The sequence below is a fragment of the Thermobia domestica genome, chromosome 4, assembly GCF_964235325.1.
Source record: "Thermobia domestica chromosome 4, izTheDome1.hap1.1, whole genome shotgun sequence".
NCBI lineage: Eukaryota > Metazoa > Arthropoda > Insecta > Zygentoma > Lepismatidae > Thermobia > Thermobia domestica.
This window is the reverse complement of record NC_137457.1, coordinates 136764751-136791204: the sequence shown is the minus strand read 5'-3', so window position 1 is coordinate 136791204 and position 26454 is coordinate 136764751. Positions and strand designations below refer to the sequence as shown.

The following is a 26454-nucleotide window of genomic DNA, read 5'->3' as shown; positions in this document are numbered from 1 at the left end:
TGACAAGTTGCACAAATAACAAAGCTACGAGCATTACGATTACAAACTCATTATTTTAGCAAAACACCTCGGTTCAAATCAGTACTAAATTCTAACAAAATTCCCAATTTTTATCACAACAGTGGGTTCAATTCTATGTAAGTCCAAACCATACATATGTTCCTTAAACTATTAATTCTCGCACGCTAATTCTAAGTACGTTAAAGGAAGAGTTAAAAAAACTGAATCCGGAGAAAAACTTTCATAATTTTTTTCAAAATTGGCTGGGTAACATACACATATGTCGAAAACACAAATATGCCTACCAAGCCTTTATTTCTTAAGAACTAACTCTGGGTCTATCTGGGATAAAAAGCACTAATTAGATATTAACACCTTCCGTGCAAAATTTTAATTTTCTTGTAACTCTTCAGTCAACTTCAAATTTACCCCAAATATAAATGTGACACTTATGACCCTAATTATATAGCACAAATTCTGGTACGATGCGGGATTGAAAGCACAAATTAGGCACTAAAATCTAACGCGAAAATTTTTCATTTTCTTTTAAGAGGATGGGCCAATTTCACATTCACACAAACATACCTATAAGCCATATACCTTTCTTTATTGAGCATTCTGGCATACTGTGGGATTGAAAGCGCTAATTAAACATTAACGCTTGACGTGAAAATTTCCATTTTCTTCTAAGTTCTTAGGGTAACGTCATATAGGCTATACCCCAAAAATAAATATGCCGCATATGTACTCCCATGCGCAAAAAAATTGCGCGGATACTGTAACTCACGATTTTTCTCAATTATTTCATTTTCCTTAGGTTTATGGGTAAAATTCAGTTATTAGTATGTGGAGATAATAGAAAGCAATCCATCTAAGGAGATATTTCCAAAAAATATAATAAAATAATAAAAATATAAGCAAAAAACAAAATTATGTTCGGTTTTGTGTATACTGGCATTAATGTTTTCGAAGGAATTTTTGGAGTAGCACAGCACGATTGTAGAGGGAATTACAGAATTAGTAACAGAACAGGGGGACAGTTGAATCAAGGAACATGAAGTGGAATAAAATATTGCATTTATTGGCTTAAATCTAGGCTGTAAATTGTCTGCCAAATATAAATTAGCTTCTGTAACCAAGATGTTGTACGGAAATATATAAACAAGGAGAAAAACTGTTGTCTTAAGTTTGGAAGTGACATGCTCTATAACCATGAGCATTTATTTCTTAAGAAAAAGATAAACAACAAAAGAAAGTCTGTGTGGTCAAGTGGGTAGAGTGACGGACTAGTAACTCTTATGCTGTTTTGACCCCAGATCGAATCTCATCCGATCCTGTTCAAGTTTTTTTTTTTTTTACGAAACATTATAGAAGTGTATAATTTGTATGTTAATAAAAACTGAAACAATACAATAAAGAAATAAATTTTTGTTTCCTCTGATGACGTATTTATTTAGAATTAGTGTACTATTAGTAATAGCCATTGGTTTCAGTTTATGCTGTTATATAGCTTCTTTTATCATCTTCTTTTCTTGAAAAAAAAAACATATTTGTCTCCAATAAAGTATGAAAAATATATATAGACAGAAACAGACATCTTAGTATCAAACGTGATTTATCGTGATGAAATAAACAAGTTTCCCGTTATTAAAAAAGAAAACTATAGAAAATCATTGAATTTGGTCTTTAGGTTTTTAGCATGCTATATATATTCTTTTTTAATACTATACTTTATAAGGCAAGATGTGCGATCATACCCACAAATTTAGCTAGTGGGTGAAAGATGTTTTTGGCACAAATATTTTACAGGTCTAGGTGCATGAAACACCAATACGCCATGGTCTTCACCTTTGTTTATTTCACATTATTATCCGACATATCATAGCAGTTAAAAAGCAGCATCAATCGGCAAGAAAAACTGCAAGTTGTGGTCTTAGTCTGTTTTTGATGCTCCGGACTCAATCGCCTAGCCCGCCCGTCTATACCTTGACTCATACGTCTGTCATTCAGTGCAGGCACATATCCAGCTTTACTTTTCGGAGGGGGCCCGACTCGAAAGCTCGTAAGCACGTAATTCTAATGTTTCAAAAATATCAATAATAATAATAATAATAATAATAATAATAATAATAATAATAATAATAATAATAATAATAATAATAATAATAATAATAATAATGCAAAAGTTATGTATTTCTCTTAAACATTTCTTACTTTTCATTTATGAACCGGTCAAACTGCATTCTAACACAAACGAAATCAAAAAAATATTTTCTAGAGACATGTGAGAAAAACTGTCTGCTACGTATATCACATAACAAAAATAGCAAATGACAATGAGTGTATCGTTCTAATACAGTAATGCTATAAACAGAACGGAAACGAAATTGTAATCCCATTTAAAAGTGTTCTTTAATTCCACCTGGTATAAATGGCATTACGGTATATTCTTACAAGTAACTCTTCCCAAGTGTAACACTACGATTTTGATAAAATTTGACAGGCAGATACTACACATAAAATAAACGAATACATGTTTTTTTTTATTTTCTGAGGAAAAACGGTGTTAGGGGGCAAAAGCCCTCACCCAAAATTTTGAAAGTTAACGCCCGAAAGAGAAAAAAAGTGGACCAAAGTGAACGAAATTGTGCACAGATATGGCAGACGTAAAATGAAGGAATACGTGTTTTGTATTTTCCTGGAAAAACGGTTAGGTGGGGCACAGACCCCTCCAAACCTTTGATCATGAAATATCAAAAGTGCTAGTAACAATATGTCTGATGTGTTTAAAGGACGAAGAATTCTAACGACACTTTGTGTATGGACAATACGCAAAAACTAAACGAATGCCTGTTTTTTTTATTTTCTGCGTAAAAATGGTTTTAGGGGACAAAAGCCCCCATCCAAAATTTTGAAAGTTGACGCCCGAAAGGCAAGAAGAAGTGAACCGAAATGAATGAAATTGTGCAAATATATTGCAGACGAAAAATGAGGGAATACGGGTTCCGTATTTTCCTGAAAAAAAAAAAGAAAAACGTTTGGGTGGGACACAGACCCCTCCAAAACTTTGATCGTGAAATATCAAAAGTGCTAATAATAGTATGTCAGAAGTGCTTAAAGGACATGAAGAATTTGAACGACACATTTTGCAGGGACAATACGCAAAAAACAAACGAATACGGGTTTATTTTCTGCGAAAAAATGGTTTTAGGGGGCAGAATTCCCCACCCAAAATTTTGAAATCGTGCATAAATATTCTAGACGTAAATTGAGGTAATTGTGTTTAGTATTTTCCTGGAAGAAAAGCGGTTGAGTGGGGAACGGACCTTCTAAGCTGTTGATTACGAAATATTAAAAGTGCAAATAAGTATACGTCAGAAGTTCCTAAAGAGTATGGAGAATTGCAACGAAACTTCGTATAGGGACAATTTGCAAAACAATAAATGAAATGTGTTTTAATTTGTACGACAAAACAGTGTTGGGGCCAAGAGCCCCTCCAAAAAAAAGTAAATATTACCGTAAAAGTGCAGGAAGGAATGGACCGAAGCAAATGAAATTGTGTGTAGATATTGTATAGACTGTATGTAAAATAAGGACTTTCGTGTTTTTAACCTCCTGAGACCCGAGCATTTATTTGTCAAGAACTTGTGAAGAAATTGTGTATATTAGGTAACAATAGACCCAATAGTACATATTTAAAAACCATTTTGTCATACTGCTTTCCTATTGATCGGTGATGGGTCGAATTGTATGCAGTATTTTGGGTCTCAAATTGCTATATATTGCATACAATACACAAGAAAAATTGTATATTTCCCTTCGTAATATAAGCATAAAATATGCAAATCATTAAACTTGAAATTTACTGCATTATGTTTTATTTTCTGAGAAATTATTCAATCAATGTACCTGGATCAGATGCGTCCATAACCCCAATTGTCTTCTACCCGCCTCTAGCAGACAATAGAGCCACCTGTAGGTAAAAACAAAAACCAGTTGCCTTTTCTGCAGTAATTTCGACACTTCCCGAATACAATAATCGAGATTCGGGCATGTTCTTAAATATTCGTAGCCATGACGGGCGTTCGAAAAACGTATTGTATGCAATACGCAGGGTCTCAGGAGGTTAAGATGTCCCTATCAATTTTGGCACATCAACAACAAACAGGAAATTAATCGGCACGTGTTTTTGTTTATGCGGAAAAACTTTATAAGGGTTAAAGTTGCCTCGTGATATACTACAAAATACGCTAACTGTTTGTGCTTGTTGTTGATCTGCCAAATTTGAAGAAATCTGATGGAGACGCTTGTGAAACACGAGAGGCTTTACTTTTCATATCCAATATCTACAGACAATTTCATTCGCTTCGGTCCTCTCCTTCCGACACTCAACGCCTCGGTCCACTCAACAGTTTTTTTTTCTTTTCAGGAAAATACGAAGCACGTATTCCCTCATCTTACTTCTACAACATTTGTGAACAATTTCATTCAGTTCGGTCCATTTCTTCTTGCCTTTCTTAGGTCCAATGTCAAAATTCTTGGTGGTACCTTTGCCCCCTAAAACCGTTTTTTCGCAGGAAATAAAAAAGCCGTATTTGTTTATTTTTTGCTTATTGTACTAACACAAAGTTTTGTTCCAATTCTTCGTGTAAATTTAGGCACTTCTGGCATACTGTTATTAGCACTTTTGATATTTCATGATCAAAGGATTGGAGGGGTCTGTGCCCCACGTAACCGTTTTTTCCAGGAAAATACAAAACAAGGATTTCCTAATTTTATGTCCGCAATATCTGTTCACAATTTCGTTCACTTTGGTCCAGTTGTTTTTGCCTTTCGGGCGTCAACTTTCAAAATTTTGGGTGAGGGCTTTTGCCCCCTAAAACCGTTTTTCAGCAAAAAATAAAGAATCACTTATTTGTTTATTTTATGTGTAGTATCTACCTGCCAAATTTTATCAAAATCGGAGTGTTACACTTGGGAAGTGTTACTTGTTAGAATTATAACAACAACGCATTGTCCACAATTTGGACACTGACTCAAAGTAATCTGACATAAAAGAACCTCAAAAGGGAAAAAGTAGGTTTATTAAAAGTGCTTGAGGTTTGGTAAGGGACAGCTTCCAGGACCTCACGCTGGATTCGTCACTGAGTCAATGCATTGTATTTGTTTCTTGCAAAACATGATAATTAGATGCGTAATATGTAAAATTATATCATAGTTTGACTTTTAATAGGTCTTTCCTTAATACATCCATATTATCCGGCGTTCTGCCTGCCTGTTATATGTCGGATAAGCGAAACTCTACTGTATTTTCAAAGATAGCATATACACAGGGGCTAGAGGTCTGCACGGGCCGGAATTTTTAGAACGGACCCGGCCCGTCCCCTTTAATTTATAATCTATAGGCATTAGCGGATTAAGGGCGGAGCCAATGAGCCCAGGCTTCAGGGCCCCAAGCTCAGGGGGCTCTTTAAAATCCCTCTGTTTAATACTAAAATATAATAATCAACTTATTATATTATAGGCTTCAGACCGATGCTATTTTTTCCCCCGCTCGTTACGCTCGCGGTATCGCTAGATTTAAGTCTTTCTATCAACAGCATTTACCTGTTAATAATGAATGCAATTATTTAATTGTTAATAATGAATTTAACTAAACTAATTATTCTAAACTTGGAGCACATTCAAATATTACAGCATAGTTCTCGGTAGTTCCATATGCCTATGAGGCTGTGGAAGGACGAAAAGAAAATTTATGCATTGGAACTATTCTTAACATAGGGCCCCCTTAAAACAGTCGGTTCTAGGTCCATAAAAGCCTAAATCCGCCCCTGTCTATAAGCAATATTTCACGAAAAGCTGTTTTTTTTTTAACAAATGTGTTCGTCATCAAGTTTTCATAAAGTACTCCCTTTCTCCTTTAAGTAATTTCAGAGCCCACGGTGTTTCAGTGGTAGAGCGTTCACCTCTGGTGCATGGAGTCCTTGGTTCGATCTATGCTCGCGCCAAGTGAACCTTGTGCTGGACAAATACTGTGCGTGGGTTTTCTCGAGGTTCTCCCGTTTTATCCCACTTTCTTCACTCGATCATTTCATTCATTTCTTATCATCACTGTCTCCTTTAGCCTATCCGGCATAATCGTGGGACGTAAAACTTAAAGATTTCATTTCAAATCATTTCAATGAAAAAAACAGTTGCAGGAAGTATGTAATTTCGAATAAAACAAACAACTATATACAATTCTGAGTATATTATTCTTTTATGAAATTCTCGCGAACCTTATTTCTAAATCGAAGAGTAAGAAGACTAAATTCACTCTCTTATTATTATAGATCCATTTCAATTGAAGCAGTTGGAATAGTTGAAAAAAAAAAACATACCCTATATTCCAGTATGCCACAATCGGTATAACGCGGCACACTGGTGTGTCCAGCAAAGTGAACTGTGTGACGCAAACTTTTTCCTATTATTTGCAAGAATATTTGTCGAGCTTCTGTTATTTATTATTATTATTATTATTATTATTATTATTATTATTATTATTATTATTATTATTATTATTATTATCAAAATCAACGATTCTTTCATGGATCAGCTGTCTGTATACGGTTAAGCAACCACAAGTATCACGTTGAGGGAATGCGTATAATTATTTACTTTAATAGTAATCCAAAATCTATTTGCTTGTATATTCTACCGGGAATTACTGCATCCGTCTAGAAAGCTAGGACTAACAACAAAGGGATCCGAAGTTGTGACCACACACCAACCCAAATCGTGAGTGCCACAAGTTCCCTTCTACGCCTTAGCACAATAAGGGCTGTTGCGTTCAGGGAGAGAGAGAAACAACTTAATTCCATTGCAGTTATATGCTTATTAAATGTTAACTTATATTTATAAATTATGTAAGTGATCGTATCGTTTTCTGTTTATTATTATTATTATTATTATTATTATTATTATTATTATTATTATTATTATTATTATTATTATTATTATTATTATTATTAATTCTTATTATTATACATTTCTTATTACGTTGATTGCCATGTGTATGGAATTCCATACACACAGCTCTCCTGTGCAGTAAAGCGTGATTATTTTCCATACACAAACAATGTAGATATTCCAAGTTCGTTGTGTTCGTTCTATAGCTGTGTATGTAATTAGATACATATGGCGTAGAAATCAAAATTTAATGTCCATGCCACGTATATGCAAAACCATACACAAAGACATTGAGTTTGAGTTTAACGTCTCGCTCAGCAACGAAGCTATATGAGACGTCGGCCTACTGATTAACGTGGACTCCGAACCAGTTCTCGCCGGGAATCGAAGCCGGGTCTTCCACGCCAAAGGCGCGTACGCTAACCGCTTAGCCACTAAGAAGCTCATGAACAGAGACATTTAAAACAAAGGCGAAAACAAAGATGTGTGATGTGATTTTGAGTTTAACGTCCCTTTCAGCAGCGAGGCTATATGAGACGTGGACCTACTGATTAACGTAGAATCCGAACCACATGAGCTCCCGCCGGACGAAAACGAAGGCCTTTGGAATTGACAATAATCGTTTGGACATTTCAGTAGCACCTACTAATATTAACAACATTTCTACGATAATTTCGTAACATTGTATTATTTCTTTTGTTGATTAGCTTGGTTAGGCTTATTTAAAAACTTTTTTCTTTGCACCGACGTGTCACATCTCGTGGATGAAAATACACTAGCTCTCACTGGAAATCAAATCCAGAACCAATGCACTTGAACCATTTGACCACAACAAGGCACATTTAAAAAGAAGTTTCGATTTTGTTCGGAAAATTGTGATTAGCTGTAACATTAAAAAATATATTTAAGAAAGGATACGGAGCAAACGCACTGTACTTTCTCGCTCGAATTTTTTACACTGACTTATGTTAGGCTGTAACTATTATTGAAACATTTATTTGGGAAATTACGAATAAAATAATGTTTTGGAAAACTTTGCTAGAAGAAACTTCAGGCCCAAAAGTAAAGTACCCATTGGTCATATTTTCGTTAGAAATAACTTGATCCATATATTAGAATTATTAAGGATATAATTGTATGTGAACTATAAGCAAAAGCGTCTGAGTAATTTCTGAGAAAATGATGATAAAAGTCACCCCCAAGAATAAATTATTCCTTGTGGATCTTTTCAGGACAAACGAGCTATGCTATATTGTTAGTGTTTTCGTAAAAAACTTATTTATGAAATACGAACACAATCGCCTGAGTCGTTCCTGAGAAAATCCCAGGGTAAAACTTACTGTCAAAAGTAATATACCATTTCTAGTTTTTCCGGATGAGGGAATTATACCATATAGCTAGGTTATTTATGTCACATGTATTTATAAAATATGAACAACAAACATCTCCTGAGTGTTTTTTAGGAAGGTCATCGGGAAAAGCTTACCCCCAAAGGTAAACTCTTCTTTGTAATTTTGACAGTATATCGAGTAATTTTTAAGCAAATCGTCGGGAAAAAATTCACTGTCAAAGTATTTCTTTTGTATTTTTTTTTCGGAACATGTCAGTTATACCATATTGTAAGATTATTCCAGAAAATATTTTACTGAAATTAGAACAAACTTGTCTCAGTTATTACTGAGAAAGTTGTCAAAAAAATTCAACCTTTGAGAAAACCACTTCTAATGTACGTTATCGGAATAAACGATTTATGCTGTATGTTAGTTTATTAATGAAACATTTCTTTACGAAATATGAACAAAATTGCCTGAGGCGTTAATGGGAAAACTATCGGGGTAAAGCTCACCCTAAGATTAAGCTACTCCTTCGAACGAGTTGTTTGTTAGGTTATTAATGATACGTTTATTTATGAAATTTGGTTGAGAAAATTCTGCAAAAAGAACGCATGCCATACAGTAAATTACACCATATATATTTTTTCAGAAAAATTATTCATATGCGGTGGAGATTCGTTAATAAAATATATATTTATAAAAAGTCAATAAAATCGTCACAGCTTTTTTTACTTGAGAAAATTGAATTGTTTTAAATTTTAATCCTTCAGTAAATTACCCTTGCTTTTAGATGTCGAAGGACATAAAATTCGAAAGATAGTATGTTATTAAAACGTTATGTCGAGAATTCGGTCCAGATACGTTGAACAGTATGGCCTCTACTTGAGTGCGTGTAAAAGCGTAACGAACCGAGAGACGAATAGATGGACAGACATCGAAAAATCATTTTTTCGATATGTAGGAGCCATGTAATTTGAATCATTGAAATCTGGTATTCGGTTTTTATAACTATAACCACACTTTCTTCTTTCGTCGCTGGAATGTGAAAACGAATAGGCCTACACCGACACGTAATGTGATTTAATTAAAGGTTATTTTTTTCTTTAATTTGTTGGGGTGGTCGAAGTGTTTTTAAAATTTCACAGATTGTAGTTACTATGTAGGTGTAAATATGATTTTGTTTCAAAAATATCGACGCTAATTTTCTTTGTGTTGAAAATTTCAGAAAACCGTAAAAAAATTTTAGGAGAGAAACGTAGATTTGTTTGTTGATAATTTTGTTATATCCTCTGATACATTTTACTCGGTGCCTGAAGATGATTACAACTTTAACAAAGAAAGATAAAAACTGAAGACACGCTTTTGCATTTTTCCAGCATTTTAGAGCCATTAATATCAGACTTCAAACACTTGTTTACCAGAGTACACGATTTTTCTTTCTCTTCCACCCCCTCTGCTTGTATTGTTCCTCGGATGCTCCGACTGTTTTTATTTCTGAACACAAACTCCAAATATATCTCCCTAACAGTACTTCCACTTCAACAAACTCTTGCAAAAGAAATTTACTCACACCTTGCGTTGCGTCTTCGTATCTTTCAGTGCTTGCTTCACTGGCTGCATACCATCGCATAGAGACAGCGGAGAAACATGCTACGCATCCTATTTCTATATTTCCAAAGGATTCAAAGTAACTACACGCATCTTATTATTGTAGAGGGACTTGTAATATTTTGTATGACTATCGGAAAACATAACAAGTGTTTTGGTTCAGGTATTCTGTGTACTTTATTAATGAATTTGCTTTGTTTCTTTGACTTTCCTTTGGTGATGTAAAGCGTATTTTGTGACTGTTTTGTTTCTACCTTTAAGACATCTACTCTTATTCCAAAAATATTCAACTCATTAATTACGGCTGGCTTGAGGCAAACGTCTTTTAAGCCAAACGTCGAATATCTTTGGAAAAAGTTAACTAAAGATGTCAGATTCTAGGCTAGAATCCAAAATTCGCAATCTGGAAAATTAGTGAAGATGTGCTTTCTCCTTTTTGTGTACATGTTGAAATGTTATTCAATATTTAAAAAGTAACATTAATGGAATTACTAAATGACCCAATATTTCTAAAATATGCGTACATATGGACACAAACTATTTTTTCACTGATGTTTCTTGTACGAATTTTCGAATGACATTCAGTTTAATCTACCTTTAAACTTGGAAGGTTTCAGTTGCCACAAGCACCTCAAACAGTAAGCCTCCGTGGTACGTGCACTACGTGATAGCAGAAATCTCAAACTCCCACTTCTTTCTGAAACAATGATATAGGGCCAGTCTTTACATTTTTGAAAGAAATTGAATTTGTAGCTTCACCTGTCATTATTCGTGAACCTTTGGTATATCAATATAAAATAAACATTTCCATTCGCTGTGTGTTAGTAGGCTTTTAAACTTTCCGATTAGACATACCTTTGCTTTTGATGCTGTCTTTTCGTTCATTGGTATCTTCTTTTTGCTTATGGAAAAATAAATGGCAAAGCCAACATATGCTCACATTTAAACATGGTTTCAAAATTTTGGATCGTTAAGTATTGCAATCAATGTTACCTTTTTTACACTATGAAAATATTCCAATTTGGGTTTGTGGCTCGAATTTGGCATCTTTGGTTTACTATTTCCGAATATACTGCAGGTTGTAATAAGAAAAGTTTTGCCTCAAAACAGTCCTAGTCAATGAACTCAACGTTTTTGGAATGCATAGTAGATGCCCTAAGTGAAGAAACAAAACAGCCACCAAACAAATGTTAAATCACCAGAGAAAAACCAAAGAAAGAAAGCAATTTCGTAAATGAAGTACATAGAATATCAGGACAAAACACGTCTTTTGTTTTCTGATGGTCATCCGAAAAATTACAGATCCCTCTAAAGTAACAAGGTGCTTGGAATTACTTCGATTCCTGGTAAAACGTAAGAATATAAGGCGCACCTTGCTTTTACGTTGCCAATAGTGCATATTCGAATCACTAGTGCATCAGTTGTAGGATAACAATATTCATCGGTAGCGAGGCGAAGCACAGTGGTCGGGAACTTGAAAAAAGCGAACAAAAATAGTTTATTCCGAACCTATGGACGTTCATGGACGTCTCTCTATCGTCCTATACGTAATTGTACTTTCTAAGTCGATTGCAGCTACTGTGAATGTGATTCGAAGAATCCGTGCTGCAATACGTGCATTTATATATACAGGGAGGTCCGAATGTGTGGAAAACCCTCGCATTAATGTCAAATACTGCAAAATATAACCAAAGGAACAATGTAATGGAGTAATAAAAGTAAAGAAAAATCGTGGGGACACAGAACAATGAAAGCCACCATCTTCAAATACACCATTGTGAATTATATATATAGTTTGTAAATTGAGAACGTAACATGTTCACGACTTATGTGGATTGGAGGTCGCTAGCAAGTACGAAGTTACGATTGGTGTTCATGTGAATTCCAAGAAGCGATTACAGGTTCAATTTGCTTTCCTTCTGATTGTATGTGCTGCTAATAAATATACGGTGTAAAACAAATGTGTGTTTGGCCTTAGGGTACAAAATTAAATTTCGCGGTTTTGCACTTGCACCATCTTCAAAAAAAATACTAATACTTACTGCATTGTAATTTAGTTCAAGATTACGTTGTTTCGGTAATATTAAAAGATTCAGAATATCTTCTTGTATAGTACTTCACTCATGTGTAATATAGAGCAACTCCACATGACTGACAGTTTATCACTGCAATATGCAGTGGCTTTTATTTCATGGTTTTCATTACAACTTTGATTCAGGGATGAAGGGCAATCCAAATTACGTACCAGACAGTACGACTTTTCGCTTTGTAAGGCTCAGATAACAGATCTCGATTGCGACCACAACACCATTGCTAATCACGCATTTCCAGTTAAATAGGGCTGAGTGCTCCAGTTATTGGGTGCAGCTATTTCCAATGATCAACCTTTGTACTACTCATGGATAGCTCCATAAACCCTATTTTACAGGTAAGCAATGAGAAGCTTAGACTGGAGAGCTAGTTACATCAGCGTATATGTAATTTGTAGGTGACACTAACAAATCTGTTATATTAGTGATATTACAACAGATAACAAATATAAGTCTTTACTAAACACAAGTATTTGAGTCCAATGTATTATCTAACTTCTTTCGTCGACCTCAGAAACTATATAAATTATTAAATATTTCATATTGTTTGGTTAATATTTTACTGATTTTTCGGCACTTTTATTTGTTCTGATTACATGCATTTTATAGACATTTAAAATATGCACATGTCCTGAAACTCCTGATTTGGAAGCAAGAGATATCCTTATAATCAAATATCAATACCGATTTCATAGGAGGCGAAGTTGATAAAAATCTTTTTTTGACCGATGCCGTTTCTCGATGCCGGTAACAGGGAGCGCTACTAAATGCGGCTAGTAACGCAAGCGACACGGGGCGTGTGTAGTTCTGTTTTTGCCAGAGTGGGTTGAAGTGGAAGGACTGCTACGGAGATGTTTATATTTCGCCTTTCTGGACCTAACTGGACAGAATTGAAGCTAAGCAGTGAAAGAAAGACATTAGCTTAAGAGACAGAAGAGAAGGAAAATCGTGAACTGTGGCAAACAAATGTTTCAAATTTGACACTTAAGGCTCTAAAATTGTGCTAAAACTGTGAAAAACACTTTGTTTTCAGTTTTATTTCTTTATGTTAACGTTGCCATCACTTTCATGATCCGAGTAAAATATGAAACCTGTTGTACCTAAGAGTATTACAAAATTTTTAACTACCAAATGAGCGTATCAATACCCCAAAAATTTGTACTTCATTTGAAACTTTCAACACGTAAAAAAAAAGCGCGTATCGATTTTTTTTTTAAAAATCACATTTACAAGTACATAGTATCTACAGCTTGTGAAACATTCAGAACTTTTCGACCACTCGCACAGAAAGTTAAAAAATATTCAATTTTGATCATGTATCGTAAGAAAATTCGATCAGAGGTGGGGGCAGGGATAGTTTTTTGAGGAAGTTTAAGTTCGAGTAACATGTTGGGTAAATAACAACCCAATTTGGTTCGAAGCCCGATTTCACTATCTTTCTATGGAAGACTGTTTTTGAAACATAATTTTTATCCTCTTTTTAAATTTGAAAATAAAAAAGAATGTTAGCGTAATCTTTGGAACATTTTTAAAATATTAATAAAACATTCCAAAATAATACGGTAATCAAATTGGGTTAAGAACATCTTCCCGAAATTCAGCAAATAGGATTGCATCAATAAGTACGATTTAGACTGTTTCAACATTTACACCATTTAAAAAAGGGATTTAGAAAGTAACCCAAAATTTTTAAGCTTTACAACATTTTTAAAATATGAAAATCATCAAATCAGATTTGTATAATCATTAATCTTCCAGCGTTTGAACATTGAAATTATTTGAAGAATGAGATTTTATTAATGATATTGTTCTGCAAGTTGGAATAAAGATCAAAGTGAGATATTATTTTTATTGTACCTCAATTTATTTTAATAAACTACACATCTGGTATTAAGTCTAAACTTTTCATACGAATTATAGTATTAGTTATATAGTTTATGGTTCCAAGGGGCAAATTTTCATGTTGTGTCTACGTAGATAATTCTGTTTAGGTAGGTACCCGACGTTGAGGTGTATTTCAGGAACCATTTATAAGTTAAATTAGAATGATAATTTACCCATATTTTCCTGTTTGACTTTCAAGATGACAGAATCGTCGGAATTGGAGGTGGCATTCAGGCTTGATTACGTAAAATAAGTTGATTGTGAGTGAATACTTGTTGTTAATAAACTATATACTGTATATAATATACACTATATAATAAATAGTATATAATATATACTAGTACATACAGGTGTTAATGAACTATGCCGAAAAATTTTAAGAGGTGATTCTTCACATCAAACTAAGATAAAAAGTTCATATGAACCTATGGCGAAAAGTGCATATATTTAGAGCTAGTGCTCCCAGAATCTGTGGACGATGGCCCCTATCAGTGGAAAGGAAGTCACGCATACACAATCCAAAAATTCATATTAAATCAATCCTCAATTGGTGTACAGGGTATTTCCTACAGGGTGTTATTCTCAGGTATGCTCTCAATAGAGTTTTCAGATGTAACCCGATTTCAAGGAGGGTCTAATGTAGGCAGGAGGCAAATCTTGACAACAATGAACATCCAATGCTTCGGAAGGAAGTCGGAAGTAATATGAACCTGCAGCTCCATGTATTTTTGTTCAGAATAGGCTGTGATGCGATATATTTAGTCAGTGTATATTTCAGGTTTTCTTCACTTATAATCGTGAAAGATAACATCCAAGCATGCGTTTTCCCGAGTACAAATGATCGTGCTGCAGAGGATCCTTATCAGTTCTGTCTTCGCGCAAAAGAATTCCTTGTTCACTGCTATCAAGACTTATCATCTGCCTACTTTGGATCAATCATAAATTCAGAACATATGTAACAATTCGGTTTATGCCATGCCTGGGAATTTCATCCTGCAGGAAATACTCAGTACTCCTATTGAATATTAATGAAATGTGCAGTTTTGGACTGCGTACGCATAACTTCCTTTACGATTATAAGGACCACAATTAACAGTTTCTTGAATTCGAAATAGAGTGTCTCGAAATTTGGCCTTTTCGCGATTTTGGACAGCCCTAGCTCTGAAATTATGAACTTTTCCGTACAGATCCTTATTAACTTTTTGCTAACATTCGTTGTATTTGATAACATGTTTTTAATATATAAACAATAAAAGTCAACTAAGTTATTAAAAACTGGGTAAAGATTAATAATTTTCGACAACGAAAATTCAAACACTGACCGATTCAGCTTTCAAGAATCAGCTATCGAGATTTCTGTCAACATTTATTCTTCCTAACAAGCAATCTTCGATTTTTGTGACGTTCCCTTCCGTTTATATAGTTTCGTTGATCCGGTATATAACGGAATTTAGACTTCAGTTATTGCAACCTATATTTAATAAAATTTACATTAAAAATTGATCGCCTTTTTCAAACTTTAATTTTTTCCAAAACAATTCTTAACGGTTTGAACTACACACGGAGTTGGGTATAAGCATATACCGGGTGAGGCACTTAAAATTGTTTTTGGAAATATCTGGAAAACCACAAATCGGAGTTTAAAAAAGTTGTAATAAAAGTTGTTCGCCTCAAAGGGGGACATCCAATAATACCACACTCGACCCCCTACCCCCATCCCCCGGGGGCGGGAGGGGGGTCAACTTTGAAATCTTAAATATTAACCACCATTTTTTATTGTATATTCTGATTCTCCGTGAAAAAATACGTAACTTTTGTTTCAAACATTTTTTTCGTTGAATGATAGATGGCGCTGTAATCGACAAAAATCAAAATGGCTTACAAAAGAAAAATGAGGCATTTAAAACTGTTTTTCAGAATATTAGGAAAACTACAAATCGGATTTTAAAAAAGTTGGAATAAAATTTGTTCGTCTCGAAGGGGGACATCCAATGATACCACACTCGACCCCCTACCCCAAGCCCTGGGGGCGGGAGGGAGTCAACTTTGAAATGTTAAATAATAACTCCGTTTTTTATTCCTGATTCCCATTCTTCATGTAAAAAAACATAACTTTTGTTTTAAAAAACTCTTTTCCTTGCGTGATAGATAGCGTAGTGATCTTCAAAACATCAAAATGGGTAAAAACTGTTAGGGATGGGCCAAGTCGAACTATGAGTTATGAGCCGAGTCATTCTTTATGAACTCGAGTTGCGAATCGAATCGGGTTTGATAAATAGCTCACTCATTCAGCTGGTCTTAACTCGTTTTGAAATGATGGCTATATGAGACTGCAAATTGAAAGTCATGTAAGATGTAAGCAGTAATGTGGAATACTTTTTGTGCTGCTCACGAGAGGGGACACTGGTCGCTTCTAGTCTCGTCTCGATAACAAGACGACAAGCAATTTTTATAACGACCTTAGTTCGCCTCGGCTCAACTGAGCCGATGTCTCGAGCCAGCTCGCTTGAGGTGAGCCATCGGCTCGGTTGGGATGAGCCATTTCCTCTGTTTTGTTGAATTGAGTCGAACTCGAGCAGGATCGGTTGGGTGAACTGTTAGCTCGGCTTATTGTTCGGTTCGGCTCGTTAGTGAATGAGATGTGAGCCGAGCTGTTTGAGCGGTTGATAGGCCTAAGCCCGGTCCGAGCAGTTTTGAACTTGTTTAGCCGGCGCCTTACAATTTTCAAGTTTTTGGCTCGAGTCGGAATACTTCCTCCTCTGGATCTCAAACCCCGATGTCCTTGCTTCCTAAGCTTCACGACTACCGAGGTCGGAAGACAACTAGTTTCTAGCATTGAGACACAAACCGCCTATCTTTCATATTTATATACGGTGTTGTAATAATAATAATAATAATAATAATAATAATAATAATAATAATAATTATTATTATTATTATTATTATTATTATTATTATTATTATTATTATTAATATTATTAATATTATATGCAATAGTATCATTTATAATAATTATATTGTCTATGTAGGATACTTGAAGAGAGTACTTGAAACTACACATAGGATTTGGCTCGTTTTGTGTCGACGCGACTCGAAACTCGACCCGAATTCAAGTCGAATTGGAGGGAATTTTCCTAGTAGAGCTCAAATATGTTTGTTTCGAGTAGAGCTTAAAGAAATCTATTTCTAGTCTAGTTGAGTTTCACAGAAAACTCTCTCTAACTTGCTCATGCCCATCCCTAACCGCCGTTGACAAGTGATAAGAAAATGTTCGAAATGGTGACTATTTTCTGCGATACATTCTTTATCATTCAAATTACAGTCTATGAAGCAAAGACTGCGATCGTGCGTCGCAATCCATGGTCAGACTCTCGCTGTACATGTAACACTTGCAATGTGTGTTGCAGAAAACGGGCACAATTTCGAACATTTGTTTCAGTAAACAATGGAGATGTGTGAGAAACAAGGAGACTCTCCTAAAACAAGCACCACGATGGTGAGAAGCAAGAGAACTCACCTTGAAACAAGCACCTCGATGGTCAGGGTCCATGACATTTGGGGGCGAGACGTTTAAGTGCGGCCGCTTCGGCGCGAAATGTTTGGACACAACACCTTTTATATAAATAGGTTTCCTACCTACAAATACTGTATTTCATAACTAGAATCGTTATGTTTTGGAACTAAAATATGAAAATAAGCACTGGAAATTTCAAAAAACTTCCACAACAATTTTGCAAAAACTAAAAATAACATCTTGAACACAGCAAAGTTCCTGCACGTCATGCACAACGTATCTGTACCAGTAAGAATAAATAAATAAATAAATAAATAAATGCAGCAGATTCTCGACTATCCGCATCTCTAGTATCAGATCTCCGTACCAGGCCCATATTCAGGGGGTCTAGGGAGCTGGTTCCCCCGTAAATTTTTCCTGCCTCACTAAAATTTTCACGGTAGGCTTGCAAATGAACTATAATATGATTGGAACGGGTCCCTCCTAACTTCAGCCGGGTCCCCCTACATTTTTGGGCTGGCTACCGGCCTGCTCCGTACTATGCGATTTAGTTTTGGAAGAAACAAATTAAGATATATGTAATAAGGACATGTAATTTGTGTAAAAAACGTTTTTTTCTTAACGTTTAGTTATTTTAAAAATGTGACTTAAAATGTATACAACAATGCACAGATTTTCATTTTTGCATTTTCTTTTTCCATAAATTATTAAAACGAATGTTACAAAACATAGGAAATGTTTATTAAGTAATGAATAAGAGCTGTTTTTGGAATAAAAATTAATTTTATAGTGCTATGTGTGGGTGTTTCAGGAAGTGAGTATCTATTGAATGTAGTTTTTTTTTTTTTTTTTTTTTGTAATTCGATCTGCCCGATAGGCCGGATAGTTGAGACTATTGTATTAACAGAAAGTTATTTCAGATGTCATAAAAATAGGCACTAGCTATTCATTGAAATAGGAGGAGTGGTCCAAATAAAATTTACTGTAGGCAGCCTGTGACACCCCAAACTAAACTTCTGTCGTTTATAATATATCTAACATAAAGGAACGATATTGATCGAGTTGGCAGTTTATTGATGCACTTCGAAGGACAGAAAAAAGCATAACTTAGTGTACGAGGCAATTCTTCGAGAACAAACCCTCCCATGGAAAGAAGAAAATACAGGGTTTGTCCGTAAAGTAATAGGACTGAGTCGATTAAAAACATTTATTGAGCCAATCGTTACAATTCTTTAAAAACTTTCAAAATAGGCTCCTTCTGCGTCGATGCAGCGCTGCCAGCGCGATTTCGAAGCATTGAAGGCGTCACGGAAGTCATTCTCCGGAATAGCCTTGAGAGCCGCGGTGCAAGCTGCTTGGATCCCCTCTGTCGTCCCAAAATGCTTGCCTTTCATCAGGCGTTTAAGGCGAGGAAACAAAAAGAAGTCAGGGGGGGCACATCTGGGCTGTAGGGCGGCTGAGGAAGCGTTGGGATGCCGACCTTGGTCTTGTAGCTGTTCACAAGAAAGGCGGTGTGAGCCGGGGAGTTGTCGTGGTGCAGCTTCCAGTCGGCTCGGATGTCTGGTCGGACCCGATTGCCCCTTCGTTTGAATCTCTTGAGCACTTCCACGTAAAACTTGGCGTTGACGGTTTGTCCAGGAGGAACAAATTCATGGTGGACGATGCCTTTGATGTCAAAAGAGACAGTGAGCATCGTTTTCACTTTCGATTTGCTCATTCTTCCCTTTTTTGGGCGAGGAGACGCCGGCGTGTGCCACTTGGAAGATTGCCTCTTTGTCTCGGGATCATACTCAAAGATCCATGATTCGTCACCTGTGATTACGTTATTCCAAATTGGAGGTCACTTTCACACATGTTCAAATTTTCTTCGCACAATTCCACTCGCCGCAATTTCTGGTCGTCAGTGAGCACTTTTAGGACAATCTTCGCGCACACCTTCGGCATGTTCAAATGCTTCGTCACAATTTCATGAACCACAGTGTTTGGTAATTTTAACATCTGGGCAATTAAACGAATACTTAGTCGACGGTCTGAGTTCAAAACTTAGCGCACACGAGTCACATTGTCGGTGTTTGTCGAAGTTGAAGGTCTTCCAGCACGGTCTTCATCGGCGGCCTTTTCCCGGCCCTCCGAAAAGGCCTTGTGCCACCGAAACACACCACGTCTTGCTAAAGCATCATCTGGGTAAGCTTGCTTGATCATATCAAACGTCTCTGTCGCATATTTACCGAGTTTAACACAGAATTTAATCGCGAACCTCTGCTCTAACAAACGCTGCATTTTCGGCTTCCACCACGCACAGAAACACGTCGAGCGAAAAAGCCTGTCCTGACTTTCCCTGTGCTCGGAGACAACTGACCAGCCGCTCGTTCGTTAGCTAGGAACGCCCTTTACCGGATCCAGTCGGTGCGCGCACGCTCCGAAGTACAGTCATGGCGGAATAAAATCAGTCCTATTACTTCCCGGACAAACCCTGTATATTCGGGCAGATGAAAAATTCGTACTGTTGTACAGAAATTTTGAAACTATTGATATTGTAGAATATCGTAAGACACTTTGCACATCAGTAGTTACTTTCCACAAAATATGAAGAGTTTCACAGTTCTCTGTCGGCAAAAAAATGAACAGAAAACAGAAAGTTTCAACTGGTACCGGTACCGTAGGATAGAACATCTACCTGTATTTTGGCTATAATGTTGGCGGTTAACATCAGTTCCAATTACCGAGAGGGTTCATTGTTGTACAGGTATGGAAAGCAGTCACTGTAAAGGCCGCCAAAATTTGAAAGATATTACGTACAAGATTTTCCGTCAAAGTTAAGTCAGTTTCGTAGAATACTACCGGGTACAATGGAACACTGATGCAATAGTTGAAATTGAAATGTGAAACGTTTTAAAGTCATAAAAAAAGTAAAACTGGGAGAAGGGAGTTTCAGTCTGTACTCGAGGTTACTTTGCACCGGTCCAAAATACAGCTTGGATAGGAAATTATTACTACTGGAACCTCCTGCATTCTAAATTTAGGAAAATTTCCTATTTAGGAAGATGCTGGAATGAATTTCTTGTTGAAAAATAAATTATGAACAATGGCGGATCCAGAAAAGTAGTTTGAGAGAGGCTTTACTCACAAATACTTCGTTTTTTATCGTTTTTTTTAATGACTAGGATTTCAGCTTACACGCATAGGAATGACTAACATTAGATTTTTTAAAATAAGAAATCGTGCAACTTGGGTGGGTTTCAACCTGAAAGTCCCAAATCCCGTAAATCTCCCACTAATTTTCTTTAAAATGGCTTAAATCTTGTGCAAAGTAATCCCGTCTTACGGTACTTGCTGGGTTTGGCCCATAATTCCGTCATGCAATGATAATGTCATGGTAAATGTAACATAAGATTTTTTTCCTTCTGCATTAGGCATATACAAATATTTACTAGTACAAAACTAGGCCTAAGCATTTAATGCAACTGAGACTGTTTACTATAGGGCATACTGTAATAACGTAACGAAAATTTAGTTTTTGAAGATTTGTTTTTTTAGAAAATTGATGTCAAATTTCATCTTGCTGAATTTCTTAAGTTGTGCAGTTATTTTTTATGACAGAGTATTTGTGATATTAGTGTCTATTTTCAAGGCTTTTAGTGCGAAAACATCCGGGTTCTCGTTATGAAATACATTATAATTATAACCCATTTAAGTAGATTAACCTATTTAGATATACGGCTTTGAGCCAAAACATAACGGCCTTACGCCCAAACGTCCTGCTTCGGATGGTGAGAGGCAAGGGAACTCATATTAAAAAAGCATCCCGAAGGGAACAAATTATTACTACATCCACGTCGTTGTTCCTGAGAAACGCTAAAACTAGATTTTAATACATTGATAAAAACAAACCTTAAGTGTTTCCAAATGATCTCTCTTTAAGTGACATCTGTGACAGAAATTACACTAACAATGTGGACATGGTAATGTATTAAGCTCTGGAGGATCAAGTGTTTTTGCTATAAAACACCGGTTTATCATTACAGATTTTAGAATAACCTTTCTAATATGAGATTGTGGAGGGAGAATCAACTATGGTGTAATTTGGTAGTATTTCCGAAAATATCACAAGTATTAACTTTTCTAATCTGATGTGTATTTTGTAACTTACTTTAATTTTGCCTTGTGTTTGTAACCCATCTTTATTTTGTACATTACAGCGCTATCTATCACGCAACGAAAAAGTGTTCAATACCAAAGTTACGTATATTTTCACGGAGAATCAGAATATGCAATAAAAACTGGTGGTTCCTATTCAAGATTTCAAAGTTGACCCCCCTCCCGCCCGCCGGGTGTGGGGGTGAGGGTTCGACTGTGGTATCATTGGATGTCCCTCTGCAAGACGAACAACTTTTATTCCAACTTTTTTAAAATCCGATTTGTAGTTTTCCTGATATTCTGAAAAACAGTTTTAAATGCCTCATTTTTCGTTTGTAAGCCATTTTGAGTTTGGCGATTACAGCGCCATCTATCACGCAACAAAAAAATGTTCGAAACAAAAGTTACGTATTTTTTCACGGAGAATCAGAATATGGAATAAAAATGGTGGTTCCTATTTAAGATTTCAAAGTTGACCCCCCTCCCGCCCCGGGGGTAGGGGGTCGAGTGTGGTATCATTGGATGTCCCCCTTTGAGAAAAAACAACTTTTATTACAACTTTTTTAGTTTTCCTGATATTCTGAAAAACAGTTTTAAATGCCTCACCCGGTACCGGTATAATGGAGTTTGTTGTCACTGTTTCTGTGGATTTGCTTGCGAAGATGACTGAATTATTAACTGTGTTTATTGATATGAACCGTGGAACTGAGGGCAGGTTTCAATAAACCTTACAGTTTACTCTTAGAAGAAATATTATTATTACTTTATAACTAATTAAAAGTTGTTACGCTGTTATTTCGTTTTATGATTGATTTTTACATCATGTAAGTGGCCTTTTCCTTCAATAATATTTTCTTCCAAGAAGAAATGATGCAACGTTCTTTTTTTACTAATGCAATACACTTTGTTCTAGATTTTCCGAATTTTTATATTTCCTTTGTACTTTTTTTAGGTGTATTATATGAAAACAGTAATATTTGGTAAACTTTCCATTCATTTGTAGGAGATTCCGCAGAACAGTAACAACATCGATGTTGAAAATCATGAACATCACACGAAGCAGCCAGAATGAGCATAAATGGTTAAATTCCGAACTGTAATATATACTATTTAGGCAAATTGCAAAACATTTTCCGCGATAAATAACCTTATTGCACCGAAAATAGTCAGGATGAGAGACAGTAAAAATCTGCTCACGTCACGCATTCAAGTAGTTAAAACGATTAAAATACGAATCGGTCTCCACATCTCTAGGAAAGTAGAAAAGCTTTAACGATCGGAACGCAAAGTTGAAAACCTGGTCAGGCTATCCGATTTTAGCATTATAGGGAAAACGGTTAGATTCTCGAAATATAGGATCGGAACGCCAAACTTCAAAAACAATAAGAATATTCACGGAAACAGATAAGCACACCAATCCCTTAACCCTCGAGAAGTCGCGCTGAAAAAGTAACGCGAGTAGTCGCGCGCGGTCAAAAGGACCGCAGGAACATAATGTGTTGTAAATATCGTTTTAAACATTTTTCTTGTATTAGAAACGTAATTTTGTATATTTTCTGATTGAAAGGGATTTAAATATTTATTATTATAATAAGTTTTACAGTAGTAACTATTAGTGGAACCTACTATTAGATATGTACTGTTTTCTTTTTCATTTCTTATTTGGACTATTTTTTTTCGTTACATATTTCTTTAGATAGATAACTACGAACTGGTTTTATTGAAAATTCTAATTCTGATGACGATTTTTTTGTTTTTGTCAACTTTTTGGTTCGTCTAAAATTAGAAATGCATTAGTAAACTAGTAAAATAAATACTATATACACATTACAATAAAACAAAGCTTCAAAGCGCATTTTACATTCAATTATAGCTCACTCGTAGCTAAGCGGTTAGCGAAAGCCCTTTTGGCGTGGAACTTCCGGGTTCGATTCCCGGTGGGAGCTCATGTTGTTCGGATCCCACGTTAAGCAGTAGGTCTACGTCTTACATAGCCTTGATGCTGAAAGGGGGCGCTAAATTGAAATCAAATCAAATTTACATTGAATTAATTTACGGTCCTATTATTTTAAAACTTCACCTATACAACACTACGTAGAATTATTGTAGGTTATATTCAAATTTACACTGTTTTACACTTCGTCGTCGCTTATTTCGGCCTCTGCTGCGCTGACTACATTCGGGGAATCGCTGGTCATTTCTGGGTTTAAGATCTTCAGACTGGCTCGCAGACTCCTCACTTCCACTTTCGTGTTCACTCACTTCTACATTATCTTTTTTGTTATGATTTTTCTCAGACAAAGCTTCCATGAGATAATCATGGCTGATTTATCCGAGTAGTCCATTCCTAACATTTCCCTCCATTCTTTCAAGCCGTTCATTTCTAATTTCCTCTTTTTCCACACTTCGTATAAGTTTGCTAACTTTGTCGACCTCTGTTTCATCCATTAAAATAATATTTATGTTTATAAAGCTTAAAACATCTCCAAAGCAAAGGTCACGTGCAGAGTGAAACACTGAGAAAAAACATTACACGGTTAGTCGCGCGCGGTGGAAAGCACCGCAGAGTCACTAAATAATCACTAGTTCTTAAACTAAACAACGGATAAGGGAGTGATTGGGCAGGAATGTTCGGGAAGGTGAGAGGTAAGATTAGGTAGACGGTGGAGTCTGTCGGACAAACAGAGTGAGCACACGATAAAAAATAATTTCCCTGCGGTGCTTTTGACCGCGGCGCGACTACTCGAGGGTTAATTAAAATGTAGTCGAACAGTACGATACGTAATGACAAATATTAATATTTGTTTTCACTTTTAAACCATATACTGTAAAATTTGTGCTTAGTAAAAATGCAGACATTTGTGATAAAATGCAATATATAAATTTACTAATTTAATATATATACTAATATATATACAATATACTTTATTTTACATATATATATAGTAATACAATATATATACTAATTTACTTAATTTTACATATTAACATTAATAATATTATAAGGAATAAGTTTAAATCAATTTAGAGTTGAACGCATTTTGATTGCTAAGATTTGAATATATCTATGTGTAAAGAACGTATAGCGAGTTGTGTACGCACAATGGTAAGAGCCACTTCAGATTTAAAGGGAATTATTTGGTGGAATGGGTGTGACTGATTAACTAAAAAGAACGTATATTCTTCAATTTTGGGAATAAACCTGTAGTAGGCAAATACGCTTATTTCATAAGCGTCATTGTAACCACTTGTATTGGTCAACATTTTTATCAAGATTACACGAAATTTAGAAAATGGTAGCATGCTATTATTATCCATTGTGTCTCTCTTATATACTTATACATAACTAGAAACAATCATGTAAAAGTACGAGTTAAATGAGGTTTCATTTCAAAAGCGAAAACTACGTATATAAGGTTAATTAAGGACTTTGAAGCTAACATGTAATTATCACAATCTAGTATAAGCAATGTCTAAAAAAATTCATACGGATCATCGTGAAATGGTCAAAGAAAGCCATTTAATTTTACATAGTTGAGACATATTTTGGTTTATATTTGTGAGAATACTGAAGTTTATGAATGAAAACTGAAAGAACGTTGAACGCAACTAGAATAAAATTAATAAATTTGACTTAAAAAGTAGAAATTTACTTGCGAAAAAGGAAATACACAGTACATGTTTTATATAATCGTGCCTTAGCTAACGTGGGAATTCTCTCTCCCATTCTTATTCGCCCTTACTGAACAAAGGTATGAACCAGAATATATATTTAGGGTGGTCCAAAAACATCTGAAAAAACAAAAATTTTGACTTCACTAATGGGTCACTTGTTATTTTTATCCTACCAGTCACATGCATTCATGAGGAAAAAATCACCAATGTAGGACTATATTTAGAGGTGGCTCAATCTTGCACAATATTTAACTGCTTAACTTAAAACCACGAATATATACGTGCAAGGATAAAAGATCTGTATGTGTTTATAAATTGAAACGACGATTCCTTCGGTTGCGTTCTATGCATCCGAATACATGGGTGTCCACTAGGTGTGAGTAACGTTCATTTAGCTAGTTTTGTCGTTGGAGGCCATTACTTATTAACAAAGTGATGGAACTAAAATAGTATATCTACCTTGTGCCAAGAATTTATTTGTCCGCTTTTTCTCTGTGAAATAATGGTATTTTTGTAAAAAGAATACAATAATTCGCAATTGATTGATATGAATATTTACTTATAGTGTAAATTTAACTTTTAGTTTCATTTGACTAATACCTGCATTATGTTTTTGTAATTATTAGTTCTGCAATGTCTTTAAAGAAACCATCGACAAGATCTTCCAGTGATGTCTGGCTTTTGGGAAAACCAGAGCCCACAATTGCAGGAGCTGTTCTACCAACGAAACTTCAGGTGCTCAGAAAATTCCTGTACCATCACATGGAAGAATAGCTTGTTCAATACCGAACTTACAATGGAGGCTCTGGTTCCATTCTGGCTCAAAGCAAATGGGCCGACGACGGATAAGTGCTATGCCGTAAAGAAACTAATAAAGCTTTATGAGGAATATAGGGCTTTGAAGAAGAATCAAACGAAAGATATCCTTCTTATAGGATGAAAGAGGACATTTTTCATGGAGATCTGGATGATGTCTTTGATATTTCACGAAAAGATGCCCTGCAGCTCATGAAGAACGAAGAGGACAAAAGCTTCATGGTGCAACAGTTGGAAGATTCACGTTCATCGAGTTTCGGGCCGGTCGACAGGAAAATGGCTTACCAGTAGAAAAGGAAAAGGATGCGTTCCGACGCAGAAAAAGCACGTCAGGAGAAAGTAAAATGTCAGATTGTAGAAAACATCAACACAGACGAGCTGTTAGAACCCACTTCGAGCTCATCAAGCACTTCAGAATCATCAGATGAGGATGTAGTGTTCAGTAAGT

General features: G+C 35.6%; 1 protein-coding gene across 1 annotated transcript in view; it reads left to right on the top strand.

The window, feature by feature from the left end:
* LOC145682882 (uncharacterized) overlaps window positions 1-25964 on the top strand; it is a 562787-nt gene extending 536823 nt beyond the window's left edge. The window contains exon 7 of the mRNA XM_081754246.1: window positions 25836-25964. Within this exon, the coding sequence (XP_081610372.1) occupies window positions 25836-25964 (129 nt within the window). The remainder of the gene's footprint in view (window positions 1-25835) is intronic.
* The last annotated feature ends 490 nt before the right edge of the window (window positions 25965-26454 follow it).